Source organism: Oratosquilla oratoria, chromosome 33, assembly GCF_046742065.1.
Source record: "Oratosquilla oratoria isolate Oo_2021 chromosome 33, ASM4674206v1, whole genome shotgun sequence".
Taxonomy (NCBI): domain Eukaryota; kingdom Metazoa; phylum Arthropoda; class Malacostraca; order Stomatopoda; family Squillidae; genus Oratosquilla; species Oratosquilla oratoria.
In genome coordinates, this window is record NC_134809.1 from 43,570,735 (window position 1) to 43,586,921 (window position 16,187).

Genomic DNA, 16,187 nt, shown 5'->3' on the forward strand with positions numbered 1-16,187 from the left:
TTGTACATCTCATCACCTTACTTTTATCCTCATTTAGCTTCAACTTCCTTCTTTCAAACACTTTCCCAAACTCTGTCACTAACTTCCTCAATCCCTCCTCTGATCCTGCTACAAGCACAGTGTTGTCCACAAACAACAGCTGGCTTACCTCCCACTTTTCTCCATTTTCTTTAACCATCTCCAATCCCTGACCCACCACCCTTGCATTTACCTCTTGCACCACCCCATACATGTATAATTTGAAGAGCCAGGGTGACATAAAACATCCCTGATGAAGTCCCACCTTTACCTTGAACCACTCTCTCCATTTCTAATCCTGACATATGTTCTACTACTCTCATAAAAACTCTTGACAGTTCCTAAAAGCTTTTCTTGTATCCCATATATCTGCAATATCTCACGCAGTGCCTTCCTGTCTACCCTGTCATAAGCCTTTTCCAGATCCATAAAAGCCCAAAACACATCCTTACCTTTTCTTATAGCTTTCTCACATATGTCTTACTACAAAAATCAGATCTATGCCACTTCTACCTGCTCTAAACCCACATTGTTCCTCACCAATTACTCCCCCTGTTCCTCTCCTAATCCTCTCAATCAAGACCCTCCCATAAGCCTTCCCAACTACACTTAACAAGCTAATCCCTCTGAAACTACTACAAAGGATTACAAAGGCGGAGCATGCCGACAGGAGACCTTTTGATCCATATCTAGGTCAGATGCAAAAAAAAGATCATATTAATAATAAAATAATACATAAAAACTATAATAATGTAAATAACAAATAAAATACATAAATAAATGCATAGGTATATTTAAATAATAAACAAACAGGTAAATAGTAAATAATAATAAATTGACATAACTAATAATAAACTTGTCCCCTTTTCCCCTGTAAAATGGAAAAGCCAGTCCACCATCATTATACCTCCTTTTTTCAGACATTCTGCATGACATCCATCTAGACCAGGTGCCTTACCTGCTCTAATCATCTTAACCACTTCCATACGGTGATGCCTACGTAGGCGTCATGAGGAGCAAGGGTTACGTGATGATGCTGATGTCAGCGTCTTGATTATATTCATTGTAGTCGTACCTACATAACCTTCATTCTCTCTAAACTGGCTTCATCATATTTTCTATGGTTATCAAAATTCACAGGTGAAAGAGAATGAACGATTGAGCACTGACTTTATCTTTTATAATGCGATTATGATGCAACATCGCACATCGGGCAGCTACTGCTGCCAGACATGCGATGTGCCCCGGAGTGAAGGGGTTAACTGCCTTCACTTCAAAGGGAGTGACATGAATATCTATGCAATGGCCACATTGAGAAGTATCACCTTAATAAGGCAGTGGCTATGTGCACTACAAATTTATTTAATAATGATGCTGTTGCATTTTTGCCAAATTTTGAAATGTAGACAAAAAATGTCTCTAGACAGCTTTCTAGAGAAAAAGGATTCTAAAGAAAGTGCAAGTTGTGCCAATGTTTCTAAAACATTTAAAGCTAGTGAGTCAGTCGAGACTATTATAGCAGCGAGTAAAGAGGAATCTCCCTTGGTGGAATATTCTCCTCCATCTCAATAATCCTCCACCATCTCTTTCCCCCTTATGCCAGGAGCAACCTTCTTTTTTTCATAAATGGAAACAATATTATACTTATTTTCATCTTATTTTACTGATTATTTATTCTTCCCCAGGTTCATTTACCGTGCATTAATTTTTTTTAATTTACGCATTAATAATAATAAAAAAAAATAGATATTATTACAAATTATTTTTGGGTATTTCTTCTTAAGCATGGGACGCATTAACATATTTTACATTGATTCCCATGGGAAATTTTATTTCACTTAACGAGTGTTCAATTTATTCATGGATGTGGTGGTGCAAAAGGTAAATGCCTTAAATAGTGTAATGAGAAACAGACATTTGGGAATGGATGATAAGAGGAGATTGTTTGAAGGGGTGATTGTACCAACAGCACTGTATGGGGCAGAAACATAAAACATAAGAGAGGAAGAGAGGATGAGTTTAAATGTGTTTGAGATGGAATGCCTGAGAAGTATGGTAGGGATTACTGGACTGGATACAGTGAGAAACAAGGAGGTGAGGAGAGCAGGAGTGGAAAGGGACTTGGGAAACAGGGTTGATGAAAGAGTATTGGGATGGTTTGGGAGTATGTGTGAAAGAATAAGTGAAGAAAGATTAGTAAAAGAGGTGTGGAAGGCAGAGGTGGAAGGAGTGAACATGAGGGGATGACCAAGGGTGAGATGGATGGATGAGGTTAAAGGGGCATTGGGAAAGAGAGAAATGTCTATTGAGGAAGGAAGGGAGATGACAGAAGATAGGGGTGAGTGGAGAATGGTTGTGTATGGATGATGCTGTGATGCATGGAAGGGAGTGGGTGGGGGATTGGGGGGTGAGGGAGTATGTGTGAATGGTATTTTGATGCAGCCCAAAAGGATTTCTCCCCATCTTCTCTTTTTCTGCATGAGGGGAAGGGGGGGGGTCACCAATTAAATGAAGTGAATTTGCTGTGAATGTGATGTGTCTTGCTGCATTGCTTCTCTCTCAGGGCAGTTGTCGAGATGCAGGGATGACTTGTCATCCAGGAGGAGCCAAGAAAAGAGGGAGGGAGGGGTGGTGAATGGAAGTGGAGTATGTGGGGATGAAATGAGTGGGAGTGGAGCTATGCATTTGACTACTTCCCTTGTAAGGGAGAAAAAGCTGTTAGCATATGTAACAAATCATGAACAGTAGGGTCAAGAAAATATATCAGTGGTCAAATATAAAGACCTAGAGGAAGCTATGTATAAATCATTCATGTAGCTATAACCATATAGTATAAAGGTTACTGTTAGGTAATTGGTACATTCTGTAATCTTCCTTTCCAATTTTATATTCAACCCCCATAACAGTGATCCCCAAACTTTTGTAGGCTGAGGGCTGCATCTGTCATTATAAACACAGCGGAGGGCGCCTTCCCAGAGAGAGAGAGAGAGAGAGCATCGTATGTAGCATTTGTCTGTTCCACACCCTCACTCACTCCTCCCCTCCAACACATTCTCTCTCTCTCATCGAGTATGCAATAAGTAATCATGGCACCCACAAGCTACAGGTTGGGGACCACTGCCCTAGAATATGATGATGCCTATGTTAAGTGTCATGAGGCACAAGTGGGCATACGAGGATGCCGGCATCAGCATCCTGATTATATTTATTTTGTAGTTATAGATGAGTAACCCCCATATTCATTGAACAGACTTGATTGCATTTTCTGTGGTTATAAACATTCAAAAAGGCTTATGACAAGGTAGACAGGAAGACACTGTGGGAGGTACTGCAGATATATGGGATAGGAGGAAAGCTGTTAAGAACAGTCAAGAGTTTTTATGAGAGTAGTAGAGCTTGTGTTAGGATTAGAAATGGAAAGAGTGAATGGTTTGAGGTAAAGGTGGGACTTCATCAGGGATGTGTTATGTCACCCTGGCTGTTCAATCTTTACATGGATGAGGTGGTGCAAGAGGTGAATGCAAGGGTAGTGGGTCAGGGGTTGGAGATGATTAAAGAAAATGGAGAAAAATGGGAGGTGAGCCAGTTGTTGTTTGCTGACGACACTGCCTTTGTAGCAGGATCAAAGGAGGGATTGAGGAAGTTAGTGACAGAGTTTGAGAAGGTGTGTGAAAGAAGGAAGCTGAAGATAAATGAGGATAAAAGTAAGGTGATGAAATGTACAAGGGGAGAGAGTGACAGCAGGCTGGAAGTGAGCATTAACCCCTACCATACGGTGCCGCACACGTAGGCGTCATGAGGAGCAAGTGGATTCGCGATGCTGCCATATCGGCGTCTTGATTATATTTATTGTAGTCGCCCCTGCGTTTTGACATTCTCCCTAATCTGCCCTTAATCACATTCTCTAAGGATTTCAAAATTCACGGGTGAAAGAGAGAACGATCGATATAAGCGGTGACTATATTTTATGATGCGAGTATTATTACGACACGTCGTACGGCTGGCGTTGGCTGCTGCCCGCGAGATTTAAGTCCCGGAGTGAAGTGGTTAAGGGTGAAAGACTGGAGAAAGTGGATAGTTTTAGATACTTGGATGCGAATGTGACAGGAAAGGGAGGACTAGGGGTGGAGGTAGAATGTAGATTGAGAGAAGCGAGTAAATGCCTTGGTGGATTGAAAAGTGTAATGAGAAATAGACATCTGGGATTGGATGCTAAGAGGAGGTTATATGAAGGAGTGATTGTGCCAACAGCATTGTACGGGGCAGAAACATGGAACATGAGAGAGGAAGAGAGATGGAGTTTGAATGTGTTTGAGATGAAATGTTTGAGAAGTATGATAGGGGTTACTAGGCTGGATATAGTGAGAAATGAGGTGTGGAAAGGGAACTGGGAGATAGGGTTGTTGAAAGAGTATCGGGATGGTTTGGACACATGGAAAGAATGAGTGAAGAAAGATTAGTAAAAGAAGTGTGGAAGGCAGAGGTGGAAGGAGTGAATATGAGGGGGTGTCCTAGGATGAGATGGATGGATGGGGTGAAAGGGGCTTTACAAAAGAGAGGAATGTCTGTGGAGGAAGGACGGGAGAGGACAGAAGAGGGGTGAATGGAGAGGGGTGGTGTATAGATGATGCTGTGATGCATGAGGGGGAGTGGGTAGGGGATGAGGGGTGAGGAAGTATTTATGAGAAAAAATTTGACACAGCCCGAAGGGATTTCTCCCCGTCTCCTTTTCTGCATGAGGGGACGGAGAGGGGGGGTCGCTGAATTTATGAAGCCGCCTTGCTGTGGATGTGCTGTGTCTTGCGACACTGCTTCTGACCCAGGGCAGTGGACAGGATGCAGGGATGACTCGTCATCCAGGAGGTGCCAAGATAAGAGAGAGGGAGGAGGGTGGAGGGGAGTGGAATATATAAGAAATGGAATGGGTGGGAGTGGTTTCTATGCCTTTCTCTTTTTAGCTACCCCCCATGTAGGGGGAAAAAGCCTTTGGTATTTGTATGTGTAACCATTCAAGGTGAAAGAGAACAAGTATAAAAGCTGTAAATTTATATTTCATAATGCACATCTTATGATGCATCATCACACACACACACACGTCGGTCGAAGTGACAACAAAGTTTGGAACTCCAGGAAAACTTCAAGTTTCATTGATCTCAACAATGAGGGAGTACCTTTGTTGTATTAATAGGAAAGGGGAAAGCTTGTGGTGTAGTGGGAAGGTGAAGAAAAAGGAGAAAGAGAGGGATTACTGAGGAAAATGGAAGGAAATAAGGAAGAACAAGGAAGCAGGGGTATCAAAAGCAGAAATATAGATAATATTAACTCAATGGAAAGAGAGGATAACTGCTTCTATGGATTTAATGAGAGAGGAGGTGACAACCTCCCCTGACTAGTAAATTTAGAGGAGAAACTAAAAAAAAATTAACGAAGCATGGGAGGTTAGGTTTAACCAATTAACACTAGTTACCCAAAGAGTCTGATTTTCATTTATTATTAGTTATATGTCAATTTATTATCATTTACTATTTACCTGTTTGTTTGTTATTCAACAATACCCATGAAGTTATTTATGTATATTAATTGTTAATTACAATGTTATAGTTTTAATTTATTATTATGATTTTTTTTTTTTTTTTTTTTTTCATCCGACCTAGATATGGATCAAAAGGTATCCTGTCGGCATGCTTTGCCTTTGTAATCCTTTGTAACTAAAGAAGGAGAATCAAAACCTAACTAAAGAAATTGAAGAATTAAAAAGACAGTTAAAAGAAGTAAAATATGAGAATGAGGCATTAAAGAAGAATAAAGAGAATAAAAAGTCCATAGCAAAGGAAGCACAGGGTTGGAGAAAAGTCCAAGAGAACAACAAAATTGTATTTAGAGATATAGTGACACAACAGATGAAAGAAGAAACTAAGGACACAGTTATTAAAGTGATGAGAGAAAAGGAGAATATAGTAAGAGAGTTAGCAGACAAAAAGAAATGTATAATTATATTAGGGATGGAAGAGAAGCACAATCTAAATAGGACCACAAGAGTAAAAGAGGAGAAGGAAAAGGTAAACAAGATATTAGAAGTAGTTCAAGAGGATGGACAAGAAACAGGGAAAGAAATAGAAGAAATATATAGAATAGGGAAATACAATACAGATAAGATCAGAACAATTAAGATCAAATTCAGGTCACAAACGACAGCAGAGAATATCTTAGCAAAAACAGGGAAACTAGCAATGATCAATATAAACAGGTATGGATAAAAAGATAAATTAATAAAGAGGAAAGAGAGGATGAAAAAAAAAAAAAAGGCTAGAAGCTAAGGAAAAAAACGAGAAAAGGACAGAGTCAGACAAAGAGAAATTCTATTGGAGAGTGGATATGAAAGTGAGGAAATGGTTCATAGCAGAGAAAAATGGAAAGGAAACAGAAAACACGATGGAAGTAGCAGAAAATTAAAAGTGTCTTACACAAACATAGATGGCTTAATAACAGGCTTGAACAAACTGAATGATTACCTGAAGGAAAAAGAACCGGACATAATGGGAATTGTAGAGACAAAATTGAAAAGTCCACTACCACCCAACAGTGTTGTTGTTGTTGTTGTCGTTCCCTAGACTGTCTGTCCGAGCAGTCCCGTCTCCCCAAGGAATGCCATAGCGGAAACTGGGTTTTCCCACAAATCCTTTATAGAGCGTATGTTGTGTTGTTTGCGTGCATGATTGTGTATAATGCAGTCTTCCATTATGTGTTGTATGGTATGGGGTAAAGTGTTACAACCTGGGCAGCTGTTCACAATGCGGTCATCCAGCCTCTTCTGGTAGCTTAGAAGTGCTGGGTGGTGACCGCACTGCAGTCTGGCCAAGTGGACTCTGTCCTTTCGTGGGAGAAAGGATTCAGAAGGGTGGATATCAGGGGGTCTGGCTTGCAGCAGTGTGTTGTCTTTCAGTGTGTTAATGGAGCGGTGAGTGATATGATTATGAATATGTTTCCGGAGGCTGGTATTTGGTGGTTGTGGAGGAAGAGAAGAGAGTATCTGTGCGTGATAAAGGTCTTTGGGTGTTGTTTTAATGTTTCTTGGTGTGTGTGGGTGTTCTGCTATGTAGTGTAGCGGGTGTAATGTGTTTGTGGTGGCTGCGGCAAGTGTTTGTGTGCCTCTCATGTCGAGGTGGTCCTTGACTTTGAGGACTTTTGTTTCATGGTGTAAATGGTCTGTAGGTATTGTATTTGTGGAGCCTGTAATTGTTTTTAGGGCTTTGTTTTGTATGATTTGAAGGGTGTTGTGGTGTGTCTCACTGAGATTAGGAGCCCATGCAGGACTCGCATAATTCAACACTGAGCGTATGCATTGTTTGTATATTGTTATATTAGTTTCTTTGTTTTGTCCAAATGTTGTTCCAGTGATTGATTTAAGTGCGTTAAGTCTGGGTGTGCATTTGTTTTTTATGTTTGTGATGTGTTGTTTGAAAGACATGGATGTATCGTATGTTACACCAAGAATTTTTGGTGTGTTTGTGTGTGGTATTAGAGTGTTGTTGATGTAGAGATGAGGTATGTATTTGTGTTCTTTTGTCCAGTTGGTGAGAAGTGTTGCTGTAGATTTGGTTGGAGCTATTTTGAGTCTGTTTGTGATGAATCATGTGTTGAGTGTGTCAAGGTATGGCTGGATTATTTCTGCAGCTTTGTCTGTGTTACGATGTGTGCATGTGATTGTTATGTCGTCTGCGTAGGAAGAGATTTGTATTTCTGAGGTGTCTGGCGTGGGTAAGTCATGCATGTATAGATTAAATAGTGTGGGGGATAGAACCGAGCCCTGTGGTACTCCGTTCTTAATGTTTCTGATGTGCGATGATTGGCCATTATATGACACGTAAGCATTCCTACCTGCCAGATAATTGGCCAGCCATCTTTTGGTGTTATTGTGCATGTCTGTGTTATATATTTTATTTGTTAGGTTGTGGCGGGGGATAGCATCAAAAGCTTTACTAATGTCTAATGTTATAAGAAGTGTTCTTTGGTGGGGCCTATCTGAATTGATGCCATCTAAAATTCTTTGTGTGAGGTTTGTCAGAAGAGTGTTTGTGGAGTGTAGTGGCCTAAAACCGTGTTGTGAGTCAGCAAGGGGAATATGTGGTGTGACAAGTTTAAGTATTAGGCGTTCAATGACTTTAGAGGGGGTGCAGAGAAGTGTGATTGGATGGTGCGATGTTGGGATTGTTGGGTCTTTGTTCGGTTTTGGAATGGTGATTATTTTACCATGCTTCCAGATGTCGGGTATAGTGTTGTGTGAATAGCTGTAGTTTGCAATGTTTGTGAGTGCATGTATACCTTGTGGTCCAATGTGTTTTAGGTGGATGTTGCTTATGTTATCAGGGCCACAGGCAGATGAGTGCTTGAGACTATGTATTATGAGTTTTGTCTGACTGTCTATGAAGGGTATATAGTCTGAGTCTGTGGGAAAGTCTTTCTTACGTCGAATGGTGCATCGGTCGTCAGGGTGAGAAGTGAGATGGCTTGTCTGTGCAAAATGACATATGAGTGTGTTTGCTTGTTGTCTGTTTGAGGGTAGATTATCTGTTGTTGTGATTATTGCTGCATGAGAGCGTGTAGTGTTACTGTTGGATAGTGTAATGCTGTTGAGTGTTTTGTACAATTTGCTGGTGTTTGTTTTGTGATCAAGTGTATTGATAAAGTTTTGCCAATTTTGTGTTTTTTGTTCATGTATTTTATTGGCAATCACAGTGTTTAGTGTTTGCATTTGGTCTGCTATGTTTTGAGGGATAGGTGTGGGGGTACCGTGTTTAAGTGTGTCACGTTGTCTGATGAGGCTTTGGATTTCTGGTGTGAAGTTGGGGTTGTGTGATTTTCTGTTGCCTCTAGGGATGTATCTCTTGTCTGCATTTTGTATGATTGTATTAAAAGTGTGCACAGCATTGTTTATGTTTGTGATTGGTGTACTGTTAAGTTTTTCAAAATGTTGTTCTGTCTTTTCAGTAAAAGCTTCCCAGTTAGCTCTCTTGTAATTGGTGTAAGTGTGTCTGTGGCCGACTGGGGTGCATCTTGTTTTGGTGGTGATGATGATTGGAAGGTGGTCAGAACCAAGGGTTCCGACCACACTCCAAGATGTTGTTGGGGTTAGGCAGGGGGAGCAGAAGATGATATCAGGAGAGGAGGGAGTGTAGAGGGCTTGGTGTGGGATATGTGTATGATTATGTGTGTTGTTCATGATAGTCAATGAGTCAAACTGAGTCTGTATATCAAGCCCTCTGTCTGTGTCAGGGTTGTCGACATACCAGGCAGACGACTTGGCGTTGAAGTCTCCACCCATGATCAGGACCCAACAGTGTAGGACATGGTGCATATAATTATTGGATTAGAAACAGAGGTAAAACAAGGGGGTGGAGTTATGTTCCTGACTAAGGAGGATATAAATGTAAGGAATGTCACATATGGAAAGAATACAGTAGAGATGATTATGATGGAAGTGGAGGACAAGGATGGGAAGAGCAGGAAGTTTGTAGTAAATTATGTGCCTTCTTAAATGGCTTTGTGGGAAGAGAGAGAACATGAAAATATGTTAGAAGACACATGGATAACACTAAATAAGAGAATGGAAGATGGAGGAAGAATAGTTATAATAGGTAACTTTAATTGTAAAGAAATCTGCTGGGAAGAGATGACAGTGAAGGGTGGAGACGACCTATGGGGAAATGTACTATTTGATATGATTATAGAACATATGATGACACAGTGGATACAAGAGAATACTAGGTATAGAAATGAGGAAGAACCATCAAGACTGGACCTAATAATCACATCAGAACCCAAAATAGTGGACAAGAGTAAATATAAGATGTCAATAGGTAAAAGTGACCACATATTGGTTGAACTGGAACTAAATGAGGAAAAATACATGAAAAAAAATGAACAATATAGAAAGGGAAGATTGTATGGAAAAACAAATTTTGATCAAATAAGAGAATCAAAAAGCAGGCTGGGAAAGGATACACAAGGAGGAAACAAGAGTAGAAGAGAAATGGAATACTTTGACTAAAATTTATAAAGGAGTGGAAAAGCATGTTCCAAGACAAAAACAAGAAAAAGGATATGTAAAGTGTTGGTACAGCAAAAGATGTAAGGAGTTAAAAGACAAAAGGGATAATGAAGCTTGGATAAAATGGAAAAAAGACAAAAAAAAAAAAAAACTGAAAAATAGAAAATATATACTAGTTATAGAAATGAATATGTACAAGTGTGCAGAGCAGAAAAGAGAAAATACGAAAAAGATATCATAAAAAAATGTAAAGATCAACCAAAACTATTTTACAGATTTGTAAACAAACTGAAAAACAAACAAGATTTACAGAAACTACAACAAAGAGGAGTTGAATTCATAGAGGAAATAGAAATGGCAGAAACTATTAACAAGCATTTTAAATTGGTGTTTACAAGGGAAAACATGCAACTTAGAGATGTCAAATGGGAGGAGAAAGTCCCCCCTATGAAAGAGATAGAAATATCAAGGAATGAAATAATGAATTACTTGAGTAATCTCGTTAGAAAATCACATGGACCAGATGAAATGGCAAACTGGATTTTGAGAGAATGCAGGAATGAACTAATAGACACAATACATAGTCTAATAAGCAGTTCATTGAAAGGAGGAAAAGTTCCAGATAATTGGAAAAGAGCAAATATAGTACCAATATATAAAGGGGGAAACAAGGAAGACCCTACTAACTATAGACTGGTCTCTCTTACAAGAATGATACCTAAAATTTGTGAAAGAATTATCAAAATTAGATGGGTAAGGCATTTGGAAAAAAAAAACAATGCATGAAATCCAAGGCAATTTGGATTTAGACAAGGACAATCAAGCATCACAAACTTAATGTGTTTCTATTCAAGGCTAACAGTATGTAATACAAAAAAGAGATGGATGGGCTGATTGTGCATTTCTAGACCTGAAAAAAGCTTTAGATAAGGTGCCACATTAGAAATTGCTAAAGAAATTAGAAAATGCACCAGGAATACAGGGCAAACTGCTGAAGTAGATGGAAGAGTTCTTGCATGAAAGAAAAATGAGAGTGGTGATAAGAGACAAACACTCTAGTTGGGATGAAGTGATTAGTGGCATTCCACAAGGAACAGTTTTGGCCCCAATAATGTTTGCTATATATATTAATGATATGGATAAAGGAATTGAAAGTTATATGAGCTTCTTTGCGGACGATGCAAAATTGTTGAAAAAAGTGAACACTGTAGAAGATAGTGAGTCGCTACAGAGTGATCTCAATAAAGTACGGGAATGGAATAGGAAGTGGAAGATGGAATTCAATATTAAGTGTAGTATAATGGAATTTGGAAAAAGCAAAAAAAAAAGAATAGTGGGATCATATAGTGAGAGGAAGAAATCGTAAAAGTAGAAAATGAGAAGGACCTGGGAGTCATTATTATGAATATGTCACCTAAGAAACATATAAACAAAAGTTTTGGAGAAACTTATAATTTAATAAGAACAATCAAAGTGGCATTTACATACCTGGACAAAGAAATGGTGAAGAAAATACTGGTCACTTTGATAAGACCAAGATTGGAGTATGAAGCAACAATGTGGTCACCAAGTACAAAAAAAATGTATAACAAAACTTGAAAGAATATAAAGAACAATTATGAAATTGGCACCAACACTCTCATAACTATCATATGAAGAGAGACTAGCAAAACTCGAGCTACAGACATTAGAGCAAAGGAGAGAGGAGACTTGATAACTATAGAATCATGAAAGGCATAGAAACTACTGATAGAGAGGATCTAATAAAATGGGATAGTAGAGATACAAGAGGACACAGAAAGAAAATCAAGAAAGACAGTTATAGAAGAGACACTAAAAAAGAACAGCTTTCTCCACAGGGTAATAGACATTTGGAACAAGTTAGATGAGAATGTGGTGTGTGCAAAAACAATACACAAATTTAAAAACAGTCTAGATAAAACAAGATATGAAGACGGGACATCATGAGCATAGCTTCCATTCCCATAAAATACAACTAGGTAAATACATCAGGCAATCTAATGTGCACGCAAGTATTAGACTCATATTGAAGAGGTTAACCCCTTCCATACGGTGCCGCACACGTAGGCGTCATGGACTTAGATCTCGGTGGCAGCAGCCAATGCCAGCCGTACGACGTGTCGTAATAATACTCGCATCATAAAATATAGTCACCGCTTATATCGATCGTTCTCTCTTCACCCGTGAATTTTGATAACCATAGAAAATGCGATTACAAAAGAATTAGAAAGAATGTCATTATGGAGGGGCGACTACAATAAATATAATCAAGACGCCGATATGGCAGCCTCGCGAATACACTCGCTCCCCATGACGCCTACGTGTGCGGCACCGTATGGAAGGGGTTAATGGTCATAATTTTAATATTTCCTCTTTTAATTAAATTATATACTGTACTGAAGCTCTTTTCTGCTGTGAATTACTACATTTCTTCCTTTCCATCATTTCCTCATAGATTACAATTTATCTTTTTGTATCCACAATGACATCAAGGGTAAAATTAATTTTGCTGTACATCCTTTTCTATTTCAAAAGATATTAATGGATGTACTTAGTTAATACCAGCTGTAATGAGATAAATATTAATCAAGAACCTGAATGCGACCATTTCTATATGGAAATACAATGAATTATAACAGAAAACAAGCGCAAAATTACCAATGCATTTATAGGGTTTTTAGTATCTGGAGGTTCATCAAATTCATCTGATGTAAATCCATCATCATCATCATCATCCTCATCCTCATTTTCAGCACACTGATTTCTATCTTGCACCCAAGGAGCACCTGGTGGCCTGTAATGTGATAAAATAGACAAATGTATATATTGTAAAATGTCAAAGTTTGACAAGGTCAGTTCTCTAAAATTCACAACATTTAATATGTTCAGTTCTAAACTAATTTTGGGTGGCCAAAATTGCAAAATCTCAAAAATTTACATGGTCAGTTCTCTAAAACTGATGACATTTAAAATGTTGAGTTCTAACCAAAATTGGGTAGCCAACCTTCCCTCCAAAAATCAGTATTTTTCACAAACAAGCAGATTTTTACTGATAATTCTGTATTTGAATGGCTAAAAATTAGCTAAAAATGGCTAAAAATCAAGTAAAGCATAAGAAAAAGGAGGCAAAAAGGAGAGATGTGAAATAAAGAGTATAAAAAATTTATAAAAATAATAAAAAGGCGTTTTAGAAGGAAATTAAGAAAGAGGATGCAAATCAAGTAGAGAAGAAAAGGTAAAAGGTGCTGATGGAGAATTAATAATGGAAGAGACAGTAGTAAGAGAAAGGTGGGCAGAGTATCTTAGGGAGTTGCTAAATGTGATTTAAATAGATTTAATTGAGAGCAGCGGGGTTTAGTTAGAAATGCCAATGAAGTAGTATTTGGAGATCTCAATGCTAGGGTAGATGAACCAAGAGATGGAGTGGTTGGGAAGTGTGGAGTTCCAATCCAGGAAAAAATTGTAGTGGAGAGTTGATGATGCATCTACAGAGTTGATGATAGCAAATACAGTGTTTAGGAACAATGTCAAGCATAAGTACACATAGGAGAGTGTGGTAGATGGAAGGATGATGGACTATATAGTGGTAACCAGGAGAAAAGTAGGAAGAATTTTGGATATACATATTCTTAAGGGGGATCACCAGCCATCATTCAAAAAATTCTGGTACATGAGCAAATTTTAGGTAAACATTTCAAAAGAATCTCTATGATGGTGGCAACACTCAAAGTTATACAGCTGTATTTCATTTCTATTCTTTTTATACAGAATAAAAGAGATAAAATATTGGCAACCTCTGGCAACCCTATTGCATAAAAAACATTCTGTATATTGAAATAATGTCAACATTTCTATAGCTATTTTGTTTTTTGCTACAAAATTGTTATTATAGAGATATTTGGCAACTCCTCCCACCAGTGGACAGGGCATCAGTACTCTTCAAAAGGTAAAAGTAAGGTGATGTTGCTCCTGGCGCTCTAACCGTATGCCACAATTTTGATTCCTCACCCTGTATTGTAACTGATATCATGGGAAAATTAACAAGAAACAATAGAGTGAAGTGGTAGAATATAGAGAGGGTCTGTGAATGCCTGAAAAAGAAACAAGGAAAAAGAAAGAGGAGGAAAGCATCATAGCTGCACCCAGCACTCGACAAGCATATACTAGCCATGCCCACTTACACCTCCTCCACCCACGCCACACCAATCACGCCTCATCTCACATCTCATCAGCAAAGAGGAAATTGGTGATTTGCTATACATCACAGCCATCAAACAAATGGTCGCAAAAATTTAAATCCCTGTCCTGTAAAGTTTATGTTTTTGTTCTTTCTGTTGTAATATCTTCAGTTGTCCTTTATGGATTTTTGTCACTTTTGTTTCATTTCAGTAAGAAAATAAAAGATTTTTTCATGAAACCTGAATTTTGCAGCATTTTTTAATTATTCAGAGAAACAAATTAATAATAAAAAAAAAAATCAGAGGTATTAGTTTGATACAATGTATTCAATAATTTTTGTTCCCAGACTCTAAACTTTCATTTCAAACCAAGCTGAATGATGTGGAAGGAATTTCCATTAAGTAATTGGAGCTTCACTATATCTTCACTATGCTTTATATATACATGGAAGAAACACAATAGAGTAAGTCCTCATTATATGGTACATATGCATTCCTGAAAACCTTACCGCAAATTTAAATTACCGTATATCGAACCCATTATAACATGTAATAATAGGATATGTGTTCCAGCACATCAAAAGTCACCCCTACAGACATGATAATAGTCACATAAAAAAATGTAAAGTACTGTGCAAAATAAACAGAAAATGTTTTTATTTACCTTTCACTCACCACATATTCTATCAGATGATGTCCCTCCCGAGGCTAAGGGACAGTAGGAATCTCAGCCCTTACTCTTTTTTTGCTGAGTGGGCAGACAAAGATGAGGCAGGAGGCTGAAAACCCTCAAACACTTTGTCATCTGCACTGTCGGAAGCAGAGGTGGAAGGGCCAGCTGTAGCAGGGTCAGCACGTTTGACTGGTTTGAAGAAGATATGGAGGAAGGACCAGCTGTAGAACTGTTGGCAGCGGATGTGGAAGAGCCACCAGTAGCAGGGTCGGCAGGTGTGACAGGGACGGCAGGTCTGACTGGCTTGAAGACCGAGAAGATGGAGGACTGTTTGGCGTTCCTTCTTTTTTCATCATAGATTTCTTGATAAATTTTGAGCTACCTTTCCATCTTATCCATCACTGGCTCACGGTGTTTTGTTAGCAATTTGCTCTGCAGATGTGTTGCATTCTTACTAGCTTTTTTTATAGCCTCACGATTCTTCAAAACTGTCCAGACTGTCGACTAGGCTAGGCCCATGTTTCGACTTATGGAAGATGTACCTTCTCCCTGCTCTTTCCTCTTCAAAATATTTAATTTTACCTCCAATGTCAGACTACTCCTCTTTCACTTTGCCTTTTCAACTCCAGCAGTGTCTGCAGAACGTTTTGTGGCCATTACGGGTGCGTCACTGTGTGTCGTGATAATAATAGCCACAAAAACTCACCATTAGGATTTAGTTCAAAGGGAAACACAGGAATAGACTGATTGTTGTGGTGGCCGCACGGCGTGGTGGTGCTATGGTACGGTGTAAACAAAACACAAGTGGATACCATATCTGAGAATTTTTCTTACCGTAAATAGAATTGAGGGTAGTAATTACCAAATACCGTAACTGTTAATTTACCGGACAAAGAATTACCATATAAGGAGGACTCACTGCACCCTGAGAAATTGTACACTAATGCAAGGGGTAATTATACCTAAATTCTTTAAATACATATTTGAAAATTTAATTTCACCTACTCTACAAAGCAATTCGATGCTCCCTTAAGGGAGAGAGTGGTGGAATATCAAATGATTTTTTGGTGGAAGGTAAGTTGAAAGTGGAGGATAAAAGGAGAAAGAGGAAAAGGACGGAAGGTAGGGAGGTGCTAAGAGTAAACTGCTTAAATGAGAAAGAAAAAGAAGAGTACAAGAAGCTGAGAGAAGAATGAGAAGTAGTGAAGGAAGAGTAGAACTAGGAGTGCAGGACGAATGGGGATGTTTC

At 38.7% G+C, this 16,187-nt stretch overlaps 1 protein-coding gene across 10 annotated transcripts in view; it reads right to left on the reverse strand.

Annotated features, from left to right (window-relative positions):
• Positions 1-16,187, reverse strand: part of LOC143017865 (uncharacterized) — a 466,837-nt gene that overhangs the window by 252,539 nt on the left and 198,111 nt on the right. For all 10 annotated transcript variants that reach the window (XM_076172851.1, XM_076172852.1, XM_076172856.1 and 7 more), the window contains one exon: positions 12,746-12,881. In XM_076172851.1, the coding sequence (XP_076028966.1) occupies positions 12,746-12,881 (136 nt within the window). The remainder of the gene's footprint in view (positions 1-12,745; positions 12,882-16,187) is intronic.